This window comes from Peromyscus eremicus, chromosome 1 (genome assembly GCF_949786415.1).
Source record: "Peromyscus eremicus chromosome 1, PerEre_H2_v1, whole genome shotgun sequence".
NCBI lineage: Eukaryota > Metazoa > Chordata > Mammalia > Rodentia > Cricetidae > Peromyscus > Peromyscus eremicus.
The window spans coordinates 170,146,037-170,169,330 of record NC_081416.1 but is presented as its reverse complement, the minus strand read 5'-3'; the positions used below and the strand labels follow the sequence as shown (position 1 = coordinate 170,169,330).

The following is a 23,294-nucleotide window of genomic DNA, read 5'->3' as shown; positions in this document are numbered from 1 at the left end:
AGGAGTCTCGGACCCCAGAGCCCGGCCGGAGCTTGGCTCCAAACGGAGTGAGGGTTAGTGGGTCGTGTGAGACTCGTAGGTGTGGACTCAGGGTCCTGAGCGGGAAGTATTCCCCACCGCTCCGAGGGAGGCAGAGGTGCAGCCGGCCGACCCCTCCTTGCTCCGCGGCCCAAGTAAACAGCTGCACGTGGACGCGGGGTTTGGGGGACGCGCCCACGCCCCTTCCCAGCAGTACTGCAGCGCGTGGGGCGGCGGGCGGAGCCGCGGGACGGCGGCGAGACAGGGTGACCCGACTGCATTCCTGGCCGGTGTGTCAGCGTCGCGTCCCGCCCCCTCTGCGGAGATTTCGGAGACTCCTCCAGAACTGGGATGCTCCCCCTTCTCCTGCGGCTTTCGAGAACTCAGAGGGGGCCAAGGAGACAGGGAAGGGTTCCTTCGGCCAGGGATCCCCAGACTGTGTGTCCCCCGCGCGCGTGGGGTAGAGCCTCTGGGGCTCGCCCTTTGAGGGCTCCAGGACTCCAATTCCCAGAGGACCCGAGGGTGGCTGGAGGGGGACTGGGCTCAGGATTGCTGCTGGGGATTGTAGTCCAGCCTGTTGCTAGGCACGCCAGTCAAGTGCCAACGCGGGTTTTTGTGCTGTTTTGTTTTGTTTTTGAGACATGGTCTTCCTGTGTAGCCCAGGGTGGCCTCTAACTCGCAGAGATGCCCCTGACTCTTAACTCCCGAGTGCTAAAATTAAAGGCCCCTTACTTTTATTTTTATTTTATGTAGACAAGTAAGCCGGGGCTCGGGTCCTTTTCTCGCCATAGTATTGGGTCGTGTGAATTTCTCCCCGCCTGGGAAACTGAGCCTGGAGAGTGGGGTCGGGCTCAGGAGTTCTTCCCCTGCACCCGCAGTGAAGTGGGGGTCTGGACTCCTGTGCATTTCACTGTCCAGGGCGCCCTCGATCTTCTTGTCCTCGCTCTTGCTGTCTGTGAAATGGATCGCGCCTGACTCCAAAAGGGAATGTCCCAGGCTGCGCCCCGCCTCTCCGGGACTACAAATCCCAAGGTGCTCGAGGCGACCGCAGCTCTCCCTCCCCTGCGGGACACGCCTCCCTCCAGTCAGAGTCACGTCGTCTAACCTGTTCCCCGGCGACTGCCCCGCCCCGTCCTCCGCTCCCCGCCGCTGGAGCCGGAGCCGGAGCCCGAGGAAAAGCCCCCCGGTGCCAGGATCTGCCCCGGACGCGTGAGTTCCACCCCACCTGGGGTCTGCCACCCTAGAAACTGACACCGCGTCCCTGGGAGCACTTGGTGGGACCTCGGACCTTAAGTCCCGGGGCAAAATGTGGGGCGCTCACGCCTGGGTCCCTGGAAAGAGGCAACTGGGGTGCCGGCTTCACTGGGCATATGGATGGGGTCTCGGACTCCTGAGATCTGAGGAGTACTCGGAGCCTTTAGTCCTGGGGAGCCATTGGAGCTGGAATTCTTGAATACTTTAATTGGGGGACTCTTGGAAGTGTCTCGGGGGGATGTTGGGGGTCTCCGGTCTCTGACTTGTGGGTAGATGTGGGAGGTTAGGACGTTCGAGAAGGGTTGGGCGCCCGGGCGCCCTCCAGCTGCCTCCAGCACCGAGCCACCAGGTCTTTGCGTCAAATAGTGGCACTGGGGTAGTGGATTCTGGTTTTTGAAAAGAGTGGGACAAGCACGGAGCAGGGGGGAACGTGGGTCCCTCAGAGGCTATGTCCCGGCGCTACACCCCGCTTTCTGGTTTTGGGGTGGGGGCAGGGGATGAGAAACCGGGGCAGCTCTTCAACCTCTTGTGTGCCGCTGAGCGAATCCCCAACATGTCATTAACCGGGGCGTCAGACCTGCCTAACCAGAGGAGGCACATCGACCCAAGGCGCCCCCTAGCGGAGACGGGGTCGGACCTCTTGTTGCCCCATTGGGGTGGGAAATAACTGGGGTTTGCTGAGGTCATTGTAGAGCCCAGGCTAGAATAACAGGACCAGGGGCTGGATCCGGGAGGCTTGTGTGACCGCGTCTGCTGCATTTACACAGAACGAAAGGGTAAACCGAGGCTAGTGGGCCATACAGGCAGCTGAGTTTGAGATCTCCTTCCCTCCTTGACAGCTGTCTGTGGAAAGAATTCCTTCACTCCCACCAGATTTTTCTAATTAGCCTTCTTCCTCCCGGGGTGGGGTTCCTCCCTCTGACCCAGAGGTGAGAAATGTCACCTCCACTTCCATCTGTCTGACCTAAGGTATTGTGGGAGATAAGGGAGGGATGGAGGCTAATTCTGGAGGTGTCTGTCTGTCCTTGAGCTTGGGAGAGGGCAGGAGCAGGCAGGCAATTCCCTCTGTCTCTCCACCTCTGGGCCCTTACGTGGTGTGTGTGTGTGTGTGTGTGTGTGTGTGTGTGTGTGTGTGTGTGTGTGTGTTGAGAAGCCCAGCGGGGGACAAGGATCTGAAGAGGGAGGGTTAATGCCTGGCAGGACACCCGCTGACAGCCTGAAATGAAACAATAATAGTCACACAGTCCTGCCGGGTTCAGGTCAGGATGGATCTCCCCGGCCACAGAAGCGTTTGGCAAGCGCCCAAAGGTAGGAACAGCGAGTTCCACCTTTCAGGGCAGTTTGTTGACCCCGGGGAGGACTCCTCCCTAGCATTGGGGAAACTGAGGCTGGCAAACACACACCACCCACACCCTGGGATCTTGCCAGTTTCTGTCTGGAATCTTCCAGGGTTCTCACCCTGCCGTAGTCCTGCCTGCATTCCTGGGGAAATCACTGTTGCCGGTGGGAAGTTTAGGGTTCTGTGGTCCAAAAGCTCAGGCAGTTGGGACCACTGGCAACAGAGCCCAGGGCTCTTAGAATCACAGAAAGAAGGGGTTATTGGCATGTGGGCTCGGAAGGTAGACTGCTTGTCCAGCAGTCAGGAATCCTCAGGGTTTGGTCCCCAGAACTGAATAAACCAGACTATCATGTTACATGCCAGTATTTCCAGCACTGGGAGGTGGAGGCGGGAGGATTGGAAGTTTAAGTATACCATGGATGCTGGGTAGGGGTGACACATGCCTTTCAATCCCAGCACTAGGGAGGCAGAGGCAGGCTTATCTCTGGGTTCGAGGCTAGCCTGGTCTACAGAGTGAGTTCCAGAACAGCTCAGAGTACACTGAGAAACAAAAAACAAAACAAAACAAAACAAAAAAACCAGAACCACTGTGGGGCGTGGTGGTACTTTTAATCCTAGCACTAGGGAGGCAGGGAAAGCAGATCTCTGAATTCCAGGTCAGCCTGGTCTACATAGATCCAGACAAGCCAGGGTTATGTAAACAAACCAACCAACCAAGATCCCTCACAGAAGAGTCTCTGGAAGAATCTACAGCGCCTGGGTTTTCGTCCCTGGCTCTGAGCCTGCCCGTGTGCGATTGATTCCCCCTGGCCTCAGAGACTGAACCCAAGCCATGTGCGAGCTCCATAAGCCACTCTGTTGCTGGGAGCTGAAGTTCAGCTCTTGTTTGTTGGAGACAGTGTCGCTTATGTAGCCCTGGGTGGCTTTGAACTAGAGATCCTCGTGCCTCAGCGTCCTGAGTGCTCATCTGTGTTACCCTAGAGAACCATGGAGGAAGGCTGGTAGAATAACAGTCCAGGATGCGAGACATTCGGTCCTTGCACTGTTGTAAACACTGTGTAATTTAGGTCCTCCGACGCTCACACCTCCTCTGGGTGAAGGCATTAATCCCCCCAAACACACACACACACACACACACACACACACACACGCACGCACGCACACACAGAGTACACATGAGGAAACCGAGGGAGAAAGAAGATGTCACAATAACTAGCTCAAGGCCGAGGGTTAGCTAGGGGAAGTCCCTAGCCCATTCCACAGAGGCAAACATCAAGTCTGACCCGGCTAGAGTGGAGGATTACACTTTGGGTGTTCCCAACCCATTCCAATCCCTGACCTGGATCCCACTGACTTCTTCAGGAAGCCCAATAAGATCCTTCAACTCTGAGAGCCTGGCTGGGGTGCAGAGGAGGCCGGGCAAGGTCTTGAGACCCAAGGGTGGAGCAGAGATGGGAGCCTGTTGAAGGGGGAGCTAGAATTGGAGAGGAGCCCAAGGAAGAAGACCTGAGGGTGGAGGGCAGGGACAGGAGCCTGGGAACAGAGGCTCTGCTTCCCCTGGCTCGCCCCGCTCCCTGGCCCCGGGGAGCTGTGCACCTGCCCGGGCCCGCCTCGCATTCCCCGGGCCTGAGCTCAGCCACTGGGCCCGCGGGGGACGCGCGCCCCCTGGCGGTCGAAGTGTTCCTGCCACCCACAACACCGCTGGGAACCCCTTTGCTCTCAGAACCAGAAATGAGGGTCCTAGCCAGTTGATAATGGTGCATTTGCCAAAGGATCCTCTTCCTGTCGGATACTGGGAACTGAATTCCTGTCCTCTGGAAGAACAGGCACGTATTGCTGAGCCGTGTCTCAGCCCTCTGTGCACACATGAGTGCCGGTGCCTACGGAGGTCGAGGCTGCAGCTGGAGCTGGTATACGCAGCTGGGAACTGGAACTCTGGCCCTCCATACACTCTCAACGGCGGAGCCCCCGCTCCAGCCTGGAGACCGGGTCGTTTCTGCTCTGGTTGGCCTGACCATGAGATGTAAACAAGCCTGGCTATCTTCAGACCTCTGCCTTTGAAAGCTGGCGTTACCGGCGTGTGCCACCATGCCCAGCCCTTTATTTAAACTTTGATTTTGAGATAGGGTTGCCCAGGCTGGCCCCTTCGATGTACTCTGCTGCCCAGACAGACCTTGAACTCTTCCTCGGCCTCCTAAGTAAGCTGGGATTACAGGTGTGTGCGGCCAGGCCTGACTGTACTGTCTACTTTCCGAGGCCTGATTCCTCTTGCGTCTTCTGTCTAGATAGATCTTTGCACTGGTCCAGTGAGGTAACCCATTTATCTTTGTTTTACAAGTTAAGCAACTGAGGCACTCTTCTCGGGGCCTTCCAGAGTTCACCTCTCCATCTCTGGTTTCTGGCTTGTGGTGGACTCCAGGAGAGTGCAATTCTGGGACAGACAGAGAGCAGCAGGAAAACTAGAAATTGTGGGCAAAACAAATCACAGAATTCTAGAATGTTCAAGAGATAGAATCTTGGACTTGGATCCTAAGTTTTCTACTAGGGATTGAACTTGGGACCTCACTAATGATAGTCAGAGCTCCACTATTGAGCCACGCCCACAGCCCCTCATGGGGGAGGCGGGGATTCTAGGCAGGGGCTCTACCACTGAGCCACACCCCCAGCCCCTCACTGGGGGATTCTAGGCAGGGGCTCTACCACTGAGCCACACCCCCAGCCCCTCACTGGGGGATTCTAGGCAGGGGCTCTACCATTGAGCTAGATCCCCTTTTCCAGTTCATAAATTTCTCTCAGTAGACACTTAAGCTTTCAGGTCCCCCTTTGTAGAGCTCCCCATCTCAGAGTCCTTACTGGGTGGGGTGATGCTGTCTGCAGCTCCAGCCACAGAGAGGCAGGAGGAACCATTAGTAAGGTTCCTCGACAGTCTGGGCTACACAGTGAGACCAAATACAACATCAAGTTTCAGAGTGGAGCCCTCTTTGAGATCAGAAGGGCCTTTCGGAATACTTAGTTTAAATCCTCCTGCTTGTGGGGATCTCAGGAGTCAGGGAGTCTCCAGCCCTAGGAGTGGAGAGAACTCAAGGTCACGCATGCTCAGATGAGCCACCAGCCCCAACAGGTTCTGTTCCTTGTGGCTTCCCAGGCAGAGGCTGGTGTCAACATGTCCCAGCTGGCCCCACGGCCTACACCTTTACCGCCAAAGCTAAAAGGTGACAGAGCTGGCGGGCGAGGCGGCCGTCATGGGGATAAAGATGGCTGGTGTAACCGGTTCCCGGCGGCCTAGCTTCCTCCTGCTCGCTGGTGACCACAGCTGCCTCTCTGGCCCTGGCCAGCCCCCTCCCTGTTCCTGCTCTTAACAATGGGTCAGTGTGAACAGGGCCTCTTGTAGACAGTGGCAGAGAGGAAGCAGTGATGTCCCCACCCCTGGCTGTCTTGGAACTCTCTCTATAGACCAGGCTGGCCTCCAACTCAGAGATCCACCTGCCTCTGCCTCCCGAGTGCTGGAATTAAAGGCACGCACTGCCACCGCCCGGCTGATTTATTTCATTTTTAAGTATGCGTATGTATGTTGGTATGTGCACATGAATGCTGGTGCTCTCTGAGGCTGGAGAGGATGTTGGATTCCTTGGCGCTGGAGTTCCAGGAAGCTGTGGGCCGCTCCATATCAGTGCTGGGAACTGAACTCAGGCTCCTTGAAACAGTAGGAAGTGCCCAGAGCTGCTGAACAATCCTACCCCAGGGTTCTTTCTTCTCTTACCTTTTATTTCTTCTTCTTTCTTTTTGCTTTTGGAGACAGGGTCTCGTATTTTCTAGGCTAACCTCCAACTTGCTGAGTAGCCGAGGCTGAGTCTTAACTCATGATCCTCTTGCCTGCACCCCCCAAGTGCTGGGATGAAGGGGTGCACCACAGACGTGGCCTTGGTGCCAAGCTGTCTGAGGTGTATTTTCTTGCTTCTTAGCAAGAAGGTTTTGTGTGTGTATGCTGCTGTGTCTGGAATATGTATGTGTGCTCCTGTGGGTGGGGTGTGTGTGTCTCTCTGTGATGCGTGTGTAGTGTTTCTGTGTGTGGAGTGTGTGTGTGTGCTCCTGTGGGTGGGGTGTGTGTGTCTCTCTGTGTGATGCGTGTGTAGTGTTTCTGTGGGTGGGGTGTGTGTGTGTCTCTCTCTGTGTGTGATGTGGTAGTGTGTAGTGCTTCTGTGTGTGGAGTGTGTTGCTATGTATCATGTGTTGGTGTGTCCTTGCACATAGAAGCCCGGGGTCAATATCACATATCCTCCGCCTTATGTGTGGTTGTTTTTCTAGATTTATTTGTTTTGTTTTATGTGTATGAGTGTTTTGCATGCGTGCATGTCTGTGCACCATGTGTGTGCCTGATGCCCATGGAGGCCAGAAGAAGGTGTTGGATCCTCTGCAACTGGAGTTACAGATGGTTGTAAGCTGCTGTGTGGGTGCTCGGAATCCAACCTCTTGACCTCTGAGCCATCTCTCCATCCCCCACCTTAATTTTTGAGACAGGGTTCCTTTCTGAATAGATTTGGCAAGAGTAGCTAAGCAGCCACTGCCTGTCTCTGCTTCCTGTAGCTGGCATTCCCAGCATGCACCTGCACTCCCAGCATGCACCTGCACTCCCAGCATGCACCTGTTCTCTCAGAGTTTTACCGGGGTGCTAAGGGCTGACCTCAGTTCTTCATGCCTATACAGAAAGGCCTGCACCAACTGAGCCAGCTCTCCCAAAGCCTTTAACCCAGGTTAGCTTCTCACTTATGTAGCCTTTCTACTAGCATGCTAGTAGAATTGGTTGGGTTTTTTTTTTTTTTTAAGGCAGGGCTCACTCTGTAGCCCAGGCTAGACTGAATGTATTCTGTAGCCCAGGCTGGTCTGGAGCTAGAAATCCTTTACAACTGCCTCCTGAGAGCTAACATTACAGGTGAATGACACATGCCTGGCTCATAACTATTGTTTAGAGGTGGAGTGGGAGCTATGGATGTGGCTCAGTTGGTAACGTGCATACGTAATGTGCATGAAGCCCTGGGTCCATTCCCAGTACCACACAATCCACCTGGTGCTCCAGGCCTATAATCTCAGCACTCAAGGTGTAGAGGCAGGAGGATCAGAAGTTTGAGATCAACCTAAATTACATACAAGCTTTAGACCAGCCTGGGCTACGTGAGATCCTGTTCCAAACAACAGCAAAAACAGGTCGGAGAGATGGCTCAGAAGTTAAGAGCACTTGTTGCTATTGCAGAGGACCCAGGTTCAGTTCCCAGCACCCATATGGTGGTTCACAACTATTTATGACTATATTTCTAGGGGATCTGACACCCTCTTCTGATCTCCATGGACTCCAAGCGTGCAGACGTGTAGACACTCCTACACATAAAATAAATAATCTAAAAATGAACAAAACAAAAGCCAAACAACAACAAACTTATTGTGCAGGGACAGGCCTGTAGTCCAAAAGTCCCGGAGGCCAAGGCAAGCCAAAGATTGTGAGTTTGAAGCCTATGTAGTTTTAGGCTACATAAAGTTTTCCAGGCCACCCTGAATACTTAAAAAGACCCTGTGTCAACATGAAAAGTAAAATGATGGCTGGGGATGTGGCTCAGTGGTAGAGCCCCTGCCTAGCATGTATGTGGCACTGTCTTTAATCCTCATTACAGCAATAAACACAACAAAACAAAAATCAACAACAAAACATCTGGTGGTGTCTCCTGATCCCTAGTAAACATTCATTAAAGTAACAATTATTTCAGCCTCAGTTCAATATCACATGATAGGTGATAGAAAGATTCTTTGTCCCAAACTTTTTGTTTGGTTTTGGTTTTCTGTTTTCCAAGACAGGGTTTCTCTGTGGAACAGTTCTGGCTGTCCTGGAACTCACTCTGTAGACCAGACTAGCCTAAAACTCACAGAGATCCGCCTGCCTCTGCCTCCTGAGTGCTGGGATTAAAGGCTTACACCACCACCGCCTGGCTATCCCAAACTTTTCTAGAATGGCTTCGGACTTCTATGTAGCTTATGGACGTGGACAGAGTTTTGAAGGAATTGGTATTTTGGAGACTTAATGGCTGTTGAGCCTCCCGGCTTCCCTGAGGGTGGGGCCTGGAGGGGCGTAGCCTGAAGGGTCTCAGCAAGTTCTCCATCCAGGCAGGCACCCTGCTCCGGCCGGCACCATGGACAGCGAAGCATTCCAGAATGCGAGGGATCTTCTGGATCTGAACTTCCAGTGTGAGCTGGGGGCAGGGGCGGATGGGCGGGGCCCGGCAAGGGGCGGGGCGGGGCGGAGGGGGCGCGGTCCTGACCTCCGCTCCCACCCACCCAGCGCTGGCCATGAAGCACATGGATCTGAAACAGATGGAGTTGGACACCGCGGCCGCCAAAGTGGACGAACTGACCAAGCAGTTAGAGTCCCTGTGGTCAGACTCGCCAGCGCCTCCTGGCCCGCAGGCTGGAGTTCCCCCTAGGGTGAGCTTGGTGACCCCCAAAGCCAGCTTCTCTCCATGCCCCAGGGAAGGCTTGAATTTCTAAGGGTGTTCAGGTTGTGAGGTATGCAAGGCCATCTAGAAGAGAGGCATGGAGAGCAGGCTGATAATCCCTGCACTAGGGAAACTAAGGCAGAAGGATCAATTCAGTGCCAGCCTCTCTGCTTCGTAGTGAGTTCAAGGAGGCTGGCTAAATTGGTAGTATGTTTGCCTAGCATGAATGAAGGTCAGGGTTCCGTCTCCCATACTGTATAAAATCAAGGCTTGCAGCACACACCTGTTATACTGGAGAGGCCGAGGCAGGAAGATAAGGAATTCACGGCCACCCTCAGCTACATGGAGACCTTCAGGCTAGCCTGAGCTTCGTGAGAGACCCTGTCTCAAAAATAATTTGTTTGTTTGTTTTGGGTTTTTTTTTTTTTCAAGACAGGGTTTCTCTGTGTAGTTTTGGTGCCTGTCCTGGATCTCGCTCTGCAGACCAGGCTGGCCTTGAACTCACAGAGATCCGCCTGGCTCTACCTCTCGAATGCTGGGATTAAAGGCGTGCGCCACCACCGCCCAGCATTATTTATTATTTTTTACGACAGAGTCTCGCCGGGCAGTGGTGGCGCATGCCTTTAATCCCAGCACTCGAGAGGCAGAGCCAGGCGAATCTCTGAGTTCGAGGCCAGCCTGGTCTACTGAGCGAGATCCAGCCAGGAAAGGCGCAAAGCTACACAGAGAAACCCTGTCTCGAGGGAAAAAAAAAACAAACAAAAAGACAGAGTCTCAGTATGTAGCCCTAGCTAGCCTGGAACTCACAGAGACCCACCTGTGAATGCTGGAATTAAAGGTGTGAGCCTGCCCACTCCCCACCCCACCTCACCCCCGACACACACACAAACACACACACACACACACACACACACACACACACACACACACACACACAGACACGGTTTCTCTGAGTACAATCCAGACTGTCCTGGGACTCATGCTGTAGACCAGGCTAGCCTCAAACTCACAGAGATCCGCTGCCTCTGCTTCCCAAGTGCTGGGATTAACGTGGGGAAAAAAGTGACTGAAGCAAAAGGCCTTTTCTTAAGTCATAGAAAAGAGCCAGTAACAAGCTAGACCCCCCTCGCGCCCAGGCTTTGCCCACACTCCGTACCTCGTGTTCGAAGTCAGCAGGCCCAATCTGAGTCTCTGCATTGACTTTCCATCACCTACGCTGATCTCCCCCACTGGCCCCCTATCGTCTCCTCTGACTCTTCCATGCCCGACTTCCCCACAGATGTCCCGGTACAGCACCAGCCCCATCCTGGAGCATTTTGGTAGCAGAGGGTCCCCCCAGAAGACGTCCACCGATGGCACAGAGGCCCGTTTTGGACGCTCGGAGAGTGCCCCATCCCTGCACCCCTACAGCCCTCTGTCCCCCAAGGGCCGGCCGTCCTCCCCACGCACCCCCATCTACCTGCAGCCCGATGCCTACAGCAGCCTGGAGCGCGCGCCATCGCCCAGACCCCGCGCCTTTGACGGGGCGGGCAGTCCCCATGGCCGGGCGCCGTCCCCGCGGCCGGTGACTGGCTCACTGCGCCAGCCGGGCCCTCCGACGCCCTTCGACTACCTGGGCCGCTCAGGGTCCCCCCGGGGCAGCCCTCTAGCCGAGGGGCCCCAAGCCTTCTTCCCAGAACGGGGACCTTCCCCACGTCCACCCGCTGCAGGCTATGACGCGCCGGCTGCGTTCGGGAGCCCCCTGCTGGGCGCGGGTGGCAGTGCCTTCGCCCCGCCGCTTCGCGCACAAGGTACAGGGACCCAGTCTTAGGGAGGTTGGCCCGGTCCAGTCTATGCTTACACCCTCACTCACGCACCCGTTCCCCCCAGACGACCTGACGCTGCGCCGGAGGCCCCCGAAAGCCTGGAACGAGTCTGACTTAGACGTGGCTTATGAGAAAAAGCCTTCACAGACAGCGAGCTATGAACGTGAGTGACAGAGTATGGGGTGACCTGGAGGACAGGGGTCTGAAGTCCATCCTAACGATGTGTGTCTTGCAGGGCTGGATGTCTTTACACGGCCTGCCTCGCCGGGCCTGCAGCTCTTACCCTGGAGAGAGAGCAGCCTGGATGGGCTTGGGGGCAGTGGCAAGGTGAGGGGCAGGTGGGCAGCACAGGTGTGAAGGTGGAGGGTCCGTGTGTGTGTGTGTGTGTGTGTGTGTGTGTGTGTGTGTGTGTGTGTGTGTGTGTGTGTGTGTGTGTTCTTATGCTCTTTATGGTGGGAGGCTGAGGATTGAATCTAGGGCCTAGTTCATTCTAAGTGAGTGGATAGCACTAAGCCACACCCCCAGCCCCTCACTGGGGGATTTTAGGCAGGTGCTCTACCACTGAGCCACACCCCTAGCCCCTCACTAGGGTATTCTAGGCAGGTGCTCTACCACTGAGCCACACCCCCAGCCCCTCACTAGGGGATTCTAGGCAGGGGCTCTACCACTGAGCCACATCCCCAGCCCCTCACTGGGGGATTCTAGGCAGGGGCTCTACTACTAAGCTAGCCATATCCACAAACTTCTGCTTAGTTTTCAATAAACTGATTTGAATCCTACCTCAGCCTTCTGAGTGGTAGCCTCCAAGCATGGATGCTCTTCCTCGTGTGTGTGTGTGTGTGTGTGTGTGTGTGTGTGTGTGTGTGTGTTTTCTATAGTCCACACTGGTCTTACAGTCAAGGCAGTCCTCCTGCCCCAGCCTGGGACCACTGGTGTGGGCCATCATAGACATGTTCTTGCCTTTCCCTCATCCTCTTGCCCTGAACCTAAGTTCCTTCCTCTTCCCTTTCTCTCCCCACTGCAGGACAACATCACCAGCGCCACATTGCCACGCAATTACAAAGTGTCCCCTCTGGCCACCGACAGGCGTTCTGACATAGGCAGTTACCGCCGCTCTGTGGGCTCAGCAGGCCCCTCAGGCACTTTGCCCCGCAGCTGGCAGCCCGTCAGCCGCATCCCCATGCCCCCCTCCAGCCCCCAGCCCCGCAACACACTGCGCCAGCGCCCCATACCCCTCAGCATGATCTTTAAGCTCCAGAATGCTTTCTGGGAGCATGGAGCCAGCAGGGCTGTGCTCCCGGGATCCCCCATCTTCTCCCGAGCACCCCCACCCAAGCTACCTCCCCAGCCACCCCCTCAGCCACCCCCCCAGCCCCAACCTCAGATGCCCCCCCAGTCCCAGGCCCAGCCTCAGACTCCGGCACCTCCACAGACTTGGCCTCCCGTGAATGAAGGTGAGTCAGCTGAAGGGGTCCCAGCACAAATGATGGGGACCAGAGCAGCTGGGCAGCCAGGACAGCCAAGCCTGAGTCCAGACACTGTGCCTGCACAGAGCCGGGCCAGATAAACCTAGGAATGCACACAGGAGCCAGGGTTACATGGTGGTTGAGCCAAGTCCCATGCTGGGAAGCTCGGGGCATGTACTTTAATAACCTCTCTGAACCTTGTGTTCTTCCTGAGTGTAAAAGCTGAATCCTGAGAAAGCCCTGTCTTTTGGGACATGGTACTAAAGCCATATCAAGTCTTGGAAATAAGGCCCAGTGCATAGTAAGAGCAGGTTGCCCTGTGAAAAGAGCATCACAGTGTTTACCTTGTAGGTTTGTGCCAGACATTGGGATGGTGGATAAAGACCAGTTTAATGTTTTCACCTGCTTCTGAAGCGCCACTGTGGAGGGAGGGGATGTAAAACAGAGAGAAGAGACCCTAGGACACTAGGCTTCTGCTTTGGAATTTTCTGCATAAGATGTTAGGGAGTGAAATTCTTAGGATCCTAGAAAACCAAGTTTATTGTTGGTGGTGGGAGTGCAGATTCCAGCTGTGTGACTTGGGGCAAGTGACTTTCCCTCTCTGAGCCTCAGATTCCTTTCTGTAAAATGGAGATGATCACTGATCTCCACAATGTAGAAGGGTGATGGGTATGTAGGGCCGAGGTGGTAGTTCAGTGCTTAGAATGTCTATCATCTGCCCTGGGTTCAGTGCTCAGCACCATAAATAAATAAATCTGGCATATAGATGCTCAATAAATAGGGGATCCCATAACATTATATTATGTACAGCCCAGGCAAAGTGTAGTCTAGAGAGGTCACACCACGCAGGAGCTGGTTACATCCTGGAAGTTACAGATCTTGGGAAACTCCTGGTTACTCTTCCTCTGATGGGGCTCTTGTTCTTTGCAGGCCTCCTCAAACCCCCTGCCGAGCTGGAGCCAGAGCCAGAGCTGGAGGGGTTACTGGCTCCCGTGCTGGAGGCCGGGGACACAGAAGAAGGCACCGTCACTCGGCCCCTCAGCCCCACCAGGCTACAGCCAGCCTTGCCGCCCGAGGCACAGACGGTGCCTGAGCTGGAGGAGGTGGCCCGAGTGCTGGCAGAGATTCCTCGGCCCCTCAAGCGCAGAGGCTCCATGGAGCAGAGCCCTGCTGTGGCCCTGCCCCCCACCCACAAGAAGCAATACCAGCTGATCATCAATAGACTTTTCCATCGGCATGGTGGCCCAGGGCCTGGCGGGCCTGAGCCAGAGCTGTCCACAATCACAGAGGGATCCGAGGCCAGGGCAGGGCCCCCTGCTCCCGCCCCACCAGCTCCCATCCCACCCCCAGCCCCACCCCAGAGCAGTCTTCCAGAGCAGCCTCAGAGCATGGTAAGTCACTGGAGGAGACTATGGTGTGTGCTCATCTCTGATACAGTTACTTTAACAAAAAAGTCTTCACCATATAGTGGTTTAAATGAAACCTAGTGTTGCACTCACACGTTATCCCCTGGCTACACCACATCCATTGAGATTAGCCTGACTTCATGACCCAAGATGGCAGCCACCATGCTGCAATGGAGCCTGGGAAATGTAGTCTTTTGTGTGGTTAGGGCTGGGCTCAGGGAAAAAGGGAGAGACTGGATGGATGGAGGGGTGACCTGGCACCTTGGCTTCATTTGCCTATGTCTTACCCCCAGCATTCTTTCATGAATCTCAATTTTATACCTGTGATTGATGTGAGTTTTCAGTGTGACCATGGGTTTATCTGAGACCTGGAAACCGGACAGTCTATGGTACCTACTTTTTCTGGGTGCTTCTGCTCTGTTTCCTGGTGAAGTAAGAGTCTCTGGTCCTCAAGACTTTGGTCATCAAGGTTTGTGTGTACCAACTGCAGAGTTTTCCATCTGTCCGCATGCCACTTATTCAGCTGTACATCCTAGGGCCAGGCACTTAGCCACTCTGTGTCTATGAAATGGGGGTGAGAATAGCAGTGGCCAACTGATCGGTTTGCCGTGAGGATTGACTGCTTCCTGGGACATAACTGTGACCCTCCCATTGTTAACACTGACCCAGAAATTCATTGGTGCTGTTTTTTTGTTTGTTGCCATTGTGTGTATAATATTATTAGCAATAGCAAGTCCAGGAAAGATATTTTTGGCTCAGTTTGAGGGTACAGTCCATTGTGGCAGGGAAAGGATAGCAGCAGGGACAGAAGGCAGCTGGTTACCTTGTCTCCGCAGTCAAGAAGCAGACAGATACATGCTGGTGGTTTTGGCTCTATTCTCCTTATTCAGTCTAGGACCCTGGCCCATAGAATGGTGGCACCAATCCAGGTGGGCCCACCTTAAGTAACCCAATCTAGACACCCCTTTGCAGACCTAGCCAGAGATTTCTTTCCATGGTGATTCTACATGTGTTATTTTTTTTAATCTATTTTTTGTGGGTTTTTTTTTAATGTTTTTTTGTTTTGTTTTGTTTTGTTTTGAGACAGGGTTTCTCTGTGTAGCTTTGCGCCTTTCCTGGAACTCACTCTGTAGCCCAGGCTGTCCTCGAACTCACAGAGATCCACCTGCCTCTGCCTCCCAAGTGCTGGGATTAAAGGCATGCGCTACCAACACCTGGCTATTTTTTGGTTTTTCGAGACAAGTTTTCTCTGTGTAACAGCCCTGGCTGTCCTGGAACTTACTATGTAGACCAGGCTGGCCTTGAACTCACAGAGATCTGCCTGCCTCTGCCTCCTGAGTGTTGGAATTTGAGATGTTGTCAATCAAAATTAACAATCAGTGGTTTTGTGGATTTTTTTTTTTTGTTTCGTTTTGTTTTGTTTTAAAAAGGGTTTCAGTATATAGCCTACATTGTCCTTGAAGATCTTCCTCTTCTTCTTCGTTTTTCAAGATAGGGTTTCTCTGTGTAGCCCTGGCTGTCCTGGAACTCTTTCTGTAAACCAGGCTGGCCTCAAACTCACAGAGAACCTCCTTCCTCTGCCTGGCGAGTGCTGGGATTAAAGGTGTGTGTCACCACCACCTGGCTCTAAGCTGTCCTTTAACTCACTGCCTCAACCACACTACCATGCCTGTCTTACAGAAGTAATTGCTGTAGACCACCTACTCCATGCCTTCCTAGCTTGCTCTAAGATCTCAGGCTTCCAGATTCCAAAGTCATAGGCTGACCTCGCAGTTGTAAAGGACCAATGTACAATGTACAAGGGCATGGCCAGCCCTCCCTACCTTCACGCCTCCCTGCCTAGGTGTGAATCCTCCTGACCCGGTGTATGCCTTGGGTCTGTTTTTCCCACTGAGATGTGGGTGGGCAAGTCTCACTGAAGCCCCGCCCTGTCCTGCAGGAAATGCGCTCGGTACTGCGCAAAGTGGGCTCCCCGCGCAAGGCCCGGCGTGCGCGCCTCAACCCACTGGTGCTGCTGTTGGACGCAGCGCTGACTGGGGAGCTGGACGTGGTGCAGCAGGCGGTGAAGGAGGTGAGGTGTTCCCCCCATCCCCACCCCAGGTGATAGTATAAGGAGAGCACGAGGTGACTTTGGGCGGTGCTGAGTCGTCTTCTCCCTGTTCCCAGATGAATGACCCAAGCCAGCCCAACGAGGAGGGCATCACCGCTCTGCACAATGCCATCTGCGGCGCCAACTACCCCATCGTGGACTTCCTCATCGCTGCGGGCGCCAATGTCAACTCCCCTGACAGCCACGGCTGGTGAGTCCTCCACGCGCCCCTGCTGGGAGGTGGGAGGAGCCTTGGCACGCGCACTTGGGCACTTGCGGTAGGCTGGCGCTGCCGGCTGGGACCTCCCTCTCACTCACCCCTCTGCCGCCAGGACACCCCTGCATTGTGCGGCGTCATGTAATGACACTGCCATCTGTACCGCACTGGTGCAGCATGGCGCAGCCATCTTTGCCACCACGCTCAGTGACGGTGCTACTGCCATCGAAAAGTGCGACCCTTACCGAGAGGGCTACGCGGACTGTGCCACCTACCTGGCAGGTGCGAGGCTGTGCCTGAGGTGGGGGTGGAGGGTGGGCGCTGGGCGACCCTCTTGGCAGATGCACGTTGATGGGCGGGGACTTGGGAGCTGCAGGCTGTACAGCTCACCTGCATTCCACCTGACGGGCGAGCCGTCAAGATGCCAAATATACCATCCAGCTGCTGTAGCGGCGCACACTTGTAATCCCAGCGCTAGGGAGGCAGAGGCAGGTAGAGCTCTGTGAGCTGCAGGCTAGCCTGGTCTAAGGAAGGGCAGTATGGCACCATGACCAGACTGCTTTGAAGTCATTTAGAGGCTGGGACACTTGTAGATACGGCTGTGTTCACATCAGGGATCTCCAGCGACCAGGCTGAATTGCGTGAGTGGGACGGTCAAGATAGACCGCACCAGAGGCTTGTGCGTCATCTCTGATGGTGTCATAGGTTGGCATTAGGGGTCAAGGAGCAGAAGTATTTAACATTGTATGGGGTGGGGATGGGGGCCAGGCATGCAGACCCATTCCTAAGGCTGGAGGATTGTAGTCGGAGACCAGCTGGAGTTCTAGAAGGCACCTGTCTCAAAAAGGGGGTGGGGTGTGGATGGCAACCCTCTACAACTCCATATGACACTCCTGTACAGACGTACCTGCCGGCAAAATACCAACGCACATAAAATAAAAAAGTAAATACATTTAAAGGGGTGGGTGGGTGTGGCTCAGCTGGCAGAGTGCTTGTCTGGCATGATTGAGGTTCTGGGTTCTGTCCCTGGTACTGCTGTGGTGGGCCACACCTGTAATACTGCAGCTTGAGAGGAGGAGCCAGAAAGACCAAACGTTCAGGGTCGTCCTTGGCTGTCTGCCTAGTTTGAGGCCAGCCTGGGCTACATTTGACCCTGCCTATTTTAAAGAGGGAGGTGAGGGCCTGGAGAGATCACTCAGCAGTTGAGAGTGTTGAGTTCAGTTCCCCGCACTGCCGTGGCAGCTCACAACCGTTTATCTCTGTACTTCCGTGGCATCTGGTGCCCTCTTCTGGTGTGCAGATGTACATGCAGACAAAACACCCATCTACATAAAATGCATAAATAAGCAAATCTTAACCAAAAAAAAAAAAGAGAGAGAGACAACACCAGCTGTTGGCTCTGAGTGAGGGTCGGTTGCCCGTTCTGACACACCAAGAGTCCTCAAATGTCAGAGCCCCTCACTCCCACCCACAGGCAGAGGCACAGACAGCTTTCCCCGTGGCTCATCCCTGCTAGCAGGGGCCATGCTGTCCTCTGCGTGGCTCTGTTCCTGGGCCCTGGCCTGACCGCCGTGTTCTTCCTACGTTTCCAGACGTGGAGCAGAGCATGGGGCTGATGCACAGTGGCGTCGTGTATGCGCTCTGGGACTACAGCGCCGAGTTTGGGGATGAGCTGTCCTTCCGGGAGGGCGAGTCGGTCACGGTGCTCCGGAGGGACGGGCCAGAGGAGACGGACTGGTGGTGGGCGGCACTGCATGGCCAGGAGGGCTATGTGCCACGCAACTACTTTGGGGTGAGTCCAGAGGGGACCCGGTGGGAGCCCGCTATGAGTGGCTTTGGCCAGGCTGCTCTGGGGAAAGAGAAGGAGCAAGGTGATATCGTTTCCTGTTATCCCAGTACTTTGGAGGCTGAGGCATGGGAATTGCTAAGAGTTCAAGGCCAGTCTGGGCTACATAGTAAGTTTAAGGTCAGCCTGAGCTACAAATGGGCCTCCCCCACCTCCACTGTCTCTGTCACATCTACACACACACATACACACAGAATTCATTATTACAGTGGTGAAGGGAAGGAGTCTAGAAGAATCCATTATTGGGTGTGCCGTGGTACGGGTCAAGGGTTTCCCTTTCTCTCAGGAAAGTGGATGGCAGCCGCGTCCAGGTTCCCCCACGTCTTCCTGCTCCTTGCCAGGGGTGTGGCTGGTGGTTTAGATGGCAGCCTCTCTTCCTGGGGGTGGGAGACACAGGGCTGGTGTCTGACGGTCCCCTCCCCTCAGCTCTTCCCTAGGGTGAAGTCTCAGAGGAGCAAAATCTAGCAGGAATGAAGGACAGTTGTCAAGGAGAAAAGTGCAAGCCAGCCTGCCTTCCACCCGGACCGTCCCGATCCGTCTGCTGCTGCGTCTACCTGCGCCCTAATCTCCAGGGGGCTGCAGCCTGCACACAAGTTCTCTGTTCTTCCAGAAGCTCGAGGAGGGCAGCCCCAGACTTACGATCAGGAAGCCGTCTCAGGCATTGGGGTGAGGTGGGGCTGAGGACCTTTGTGGGCGGGAGACCCCATACACACACTTGCCAAATCAGATCTGGTTCAAAGAGCCTCCTACTGCCAGCAAGCCACGTATTGTTACAGCTGAGCCCGGGAGGGTGACCCACCCCTTCATTTCTCTCGGAGTCCTTTCCTCCCCGATTCCTCCCAGCAGCCCCCATTCCTCCCCGCAGCCTTGGGGCCTGGGTGAGGTGCAGGGCTCCTCAGTAGGATGTCTGCCCACCCCCCCCAACCAACCAAGTGCCTTCACACCTGTGTGGCTTAATGTTTCTAACGACACAGGGAACCGCTTCCTTTGTGAATAAAGGTAGTTTGCACAGAAACGAGCATCGCTTTGATTCTGTCCGACGCCAGGAATTCTGTCCGTGCTGACTAGTTTTGTCAGCCTGACACAAACCTAGACAAGGTACTGCTCACAGTGTCGGTCACACCTAAGTCCAATGTTTTTATTTTACTCTTCGTTTTTTGAGACACTGTCTCACTCTATAGCTCTCACTGGCCCGGATCTCGCTATGTAGCTCAGGCTAGCCTTGAGCCTGCTTCTTCCTTTCAAGTATTGGCACTAAAGATGAGAGCTACCATACCCAGCTTTTTGTTTGGTTTGGTTTTTTGTTTTTCTTTTTCTTTCTTTTCTTTTTTTTTTTTTAAAGATTTATTTATTTATTATCTATACACAGTGTTCTGCTTGCTTGCATGTACCTGAACACCAGAAGAGGGCACCAGATCTCATCACAGATGGTTGTGAGCCACCATGTGGTTGCTGGGAATTGAACTCAGGACCTCTGGAAGAGCAGCCAGCGCTCTTAACCACTGAGCCATCTCTCCAGCCCCCGTTTTTTGTTTTTCAAGACAGGTTTCTCTGTGTGGCCCTGGCTGTCCTGGAACTCGCTCTGTAGACCAGGCTGACCTTGAACTCACAGGGATCCGCCTGCCTCTGCCTCCTGAGTGCTGGGATTAAAGGAGTATGCAAACACCTCCCTGCTCATGTCCAGCTTTTTAAAAGATTTGAGACAGGATTTTATTGTGTGGTCTAGGCTACCTTTAAACCTGTAATGCTCCTGCCTCAGACCCTGTTGGAGCTTGGGGTGACCGATGTGCCCCACCACGTCCAGCTTCTATTTATTTAATTATTTAGCAATAAAGCAAAGAAAGACATTTTAATCATTAGGAAGTAGAACAAATGAAAAAGGTACAGGGGCGTAGGGGGGCGGAAGGAGGGAGGACAGGAATCCGTGGCTGATATGTAAAATTAAATTAAATTATAAAATAAAAAAAATATAATGATAAAAAGAAAGAAAGAAAGAAAAAGGTACAGGGAGTCAAAATTTTTTAAAGGGATATAAAGGAAAATAAAAAGATCTGGTGCCACCTCCCCCAAGTCCATCTTCAGGGTCCTGACATGGGGTTTAAGTTAAGAGAGCAAGAGGGTCGGGCAATGGTGGCACATGCCTTTAATCCCAGCACTCGGGAGGCAGAGACAGCTAGATCTCTGTGAGTTCGAGGCCAGCCTGGACTACCAAGCGAGTTCCAGGAAAGGCACAAAGCTACACAGGGAAACCCTGTCTCAAAAAAAAAAAAAAAAAAAGAGAGAGAGAGAGAGAGAGAGAGGTACATGTAACTAAGCAGCTGGACATAGGCAAGGTGAGGTCCTGCCCATCACTGACCCATTAGCGTCTGGCTGGGTTCGCCTCTGTCCTGCTAGGTGGTTTGACACATGATCAAGAACTGTGGGAAAAAGTATGAAAGAGAAAAACAATGAAAGAGAGTTACAGACCAATCTCCCTCATGAACACTGATGCAAAGATACTCAACAAAATATTGGCAAACCGAATCCAAGAACACATCAAAAAAATTATCCACCATGACCAAGTAGGTTTCATCCCAGGGATGCAAGGATGGTTCAACATACGAAAATCTGTCAATGTAATCCACCATATAAACAAACTGAAAGAAAAAACACACGATCATCTCATTAGATGCTGAAAAAGCCTTTGACAAAATCCAACACCCCTTCATGATAAAGGTTCTAGAGAGATCAGAAATAGAAGGAACATACCTAAACATAATAAAGGCAATTTACAGCAAGCCAACAGCCAACATCAAATTAAACTGAGAGAAACTCAAAGCGATTCCACTAAAATCAGGAACAAGACAAGGCTGTCCACTTTCCCCATATTTATTCAATATAGTACTTGAAGTTCTAGCTAGAACAATAACACATCAAAAGGAGATCAAGGGGATACAAATTGGAAAACAAGAAGTCAAACTTTCACTATTTGCCGATGATATGATAGTGTACATAAGTGACCCCAAAAATTCTACCAGGGAACTCCTACAGATAAATTCCTTTAGTAAGGTGGCAGGATACAAGATTAACTCAAAAAAAATCAGTAGCACTCCTATATACAAATGATAAAAGGGCTGAGAAAGAAGTCAGAGAAACATCACCCTTTACAGTAGCCACAAATAATATAAAATACCTTAGGATAACATTAACTAAACAAGTGATAGACCTGTTTGATAAGAACTTTAGGTCTCTAAAGAAAGAAATTGAAGAAGATATTAGAAAATGGAAGGATCTCCCATGCTCATGGATAGGTAGGATTAACATAGTAAAAATGGCAATCCTACCAAAAGCAATCTACAGATTCAATGCAATCACCATCAAAATCCCAACACAATTCTTCACAGACTTGGAAAGAGCAATACTCAACTTCATATGGAAAAAAAAAAAAGACCCAGGATAGCTAAAAGAATTCTGTATAATAAAGCAACCTCTGGAGGCATCACCATCCCTGACCTCAAGCTCTACTATAGAGCTATAGTAATAAAAACAGCTTGGTACTGGCGTAAAAACCAACATACAGACTAATGGAATCGAATTGAAGACCCTGATATTAATCCATGCACATATGAACACCTGATTTTTGACAAAGAAGCCAAAACTATACAATGGAAAAAAGAAAGTATCTTCAACAAACGGTGCTGGCATAACTGGATGTCAATATGTAAAAGATTACAAATAGATCCATATCTGTAACCATGCACAAAACTCAAGTCCAAGTGGATCAAATACCTCAACATAAATCCAGTTACACTGAACTTGATAGAAGAGAAAGTAGGAAGTACTCTTGAATGCATTGGCACAGGAGATCTCTTCCTAAATATAACACCAGCAGCACAGACACTGAGCACAACAATTAATAAATGGGACCTCTTGAAACTGAGAAGCTTTTGTAGGGCAAAAGACACGGTCAATAAGACAAAAAAAGGCAGCCTACAGAATGGGAAAAGACCTTCACCAACCCCACATCTGACAGAGGGCTGATTTCCAAAGTATATAAAGAACTCAAGAAACTATACATCAAAATACTGAACAATCCAATTAAAAAATGGACTACAGAGCTTAACAGAGAATTCTCAACAGAAGAATGTCAAATGATTGAAAGACATTTAAGGAAATGCTCAACATCCTCAGTCATCAGAGAACTGCAAATCAAAATGACTCTGAGATACCACCTTACACCTGTCAGAATGGCTATGAACAAAAACACTAATGACAGTCCATGTTGGAGAGGATCCGGAGCAAAGGGAACACTCCTCCACTGTTGGTGGGAATGCAAACTTGTACAACTACTGTGGAAATCAGTATGGTGGTTTCTCAGAAAATTGGGAAACGATCTACCACAAGACCCAGCCATACCACTCTTGGGCATATACCCAAGGAATGCTCAGTCATACCACAAAGACACATGCTCAACTATGTTCATAGCAGCACTATTTGTAATAGCCAGAACCTGGAAACAACCTAGATGCCCCTCAACTGAAGAATGGATTAAGAAAATATGTACATATACACAATGGAGTACTACTCAGCAGAGAAAAACAATGACAGCATGAAGTTTCTAGGCAAATGGATGGACTAGAAAATATCATCCTGAGTGAGGTAACCCAGACTCAGAAAGACAAACATGGTATGTACTCACTCATAAGTGGCTACTAGATATAAAGCAAAGAACAATCAGACTGCAACCCACAGAACCAGGGAGGCTACATAGCAGGGGGGACCCTAGGATGACTGTGGCTTATAATAAGTTTTGGTTTTACTCAATTACTGGGCAAGCCTCAATGAAACATTTCACTATTAGGATAAGAATTTATACTGTATCAAGCTGATAATAGAAAAATAAATAAATAAATAAAAATGAAGAAAAAAAGATTTTAAAAAAGAAAAAAAAAAGAACTGTGTGAAATTTCAGCCATGGCGGTGGTGGCACACGCCTTTAATCCCAGCACTCGGGAGGCAGAGGTAGGTGGATCTCTGTGAGTTCGAGGCCAGCCTGGGCTACCTAGTGAGTTCCAGGAAAGGCACAAAGCTACACAGAGAAACCCTGTCTCGAAAAACCAATCAATCAATCAATCAATAGACGTGATTAAAAGGAGGCACTGAGGGAGATAGGTCAGTTGGTAAAGTGCTTTTTTTATGTATGTATTTATTGTTGGTGGCTGCTGGTTTTTTTCTCTCTTGAGACAATGTCATATAGCCTCGACTAGCCTATAGGAGATTTATAGTAGCCAAGGATGATTTTTCTGCCTCTGCCTCCAGAGTGTGTCTGTGCACCTGAGTGCACAGGGTACGGGATCTCTTGGAGCTAACATTACAGGCGATTGTAAGTTGCCTGA

At 52.1% G+C, this 23,294-nt stretch overlaps 1 protein-coding gene across 1 annotated transcript; it reads left to right on the top strand.

Annotated features, from left to right (window-relative positions):
* Positions 1 to 948: 948 nt before the first annotated feature.
* On the top strand, positions 949 to 18,754 carry Ppp1r13l (protein phosphatase 1 regulatory subunit 13 like). The gene is made up of 13 exons (XM_059280727.1): positions 949 to 1,227; positions 8,762 to 8,842; positions 8,937 to 9,079; positions 10,370 to 10,880; positions 10,960 to 11,058; positions 11,131 to 11,222; positions 11,920 to 12,349; positions 13,292 to 13,752; positions 15,707 to 15,838; positions 15,934 to 16,067; positions 16,189 to 16,355; positions 17,666 to 17,865; positions 18,346 to 18,754. Exons 2-13 carry the CDS (start codon positions 8,788 to 8,790, stop codon positions 18,382 to 18,384), a joined length of 2,463 nt encoding a protein of 820 aa, XP_059136710.1. The 5' UTR covers positions 949 to 1,227; positions 8,762 to 8,787; the 3' UTR covers positions 18,385 to 18,754.
* Positions 18,755 to 23,294: the final 4,540 nt, after the last annotated feature.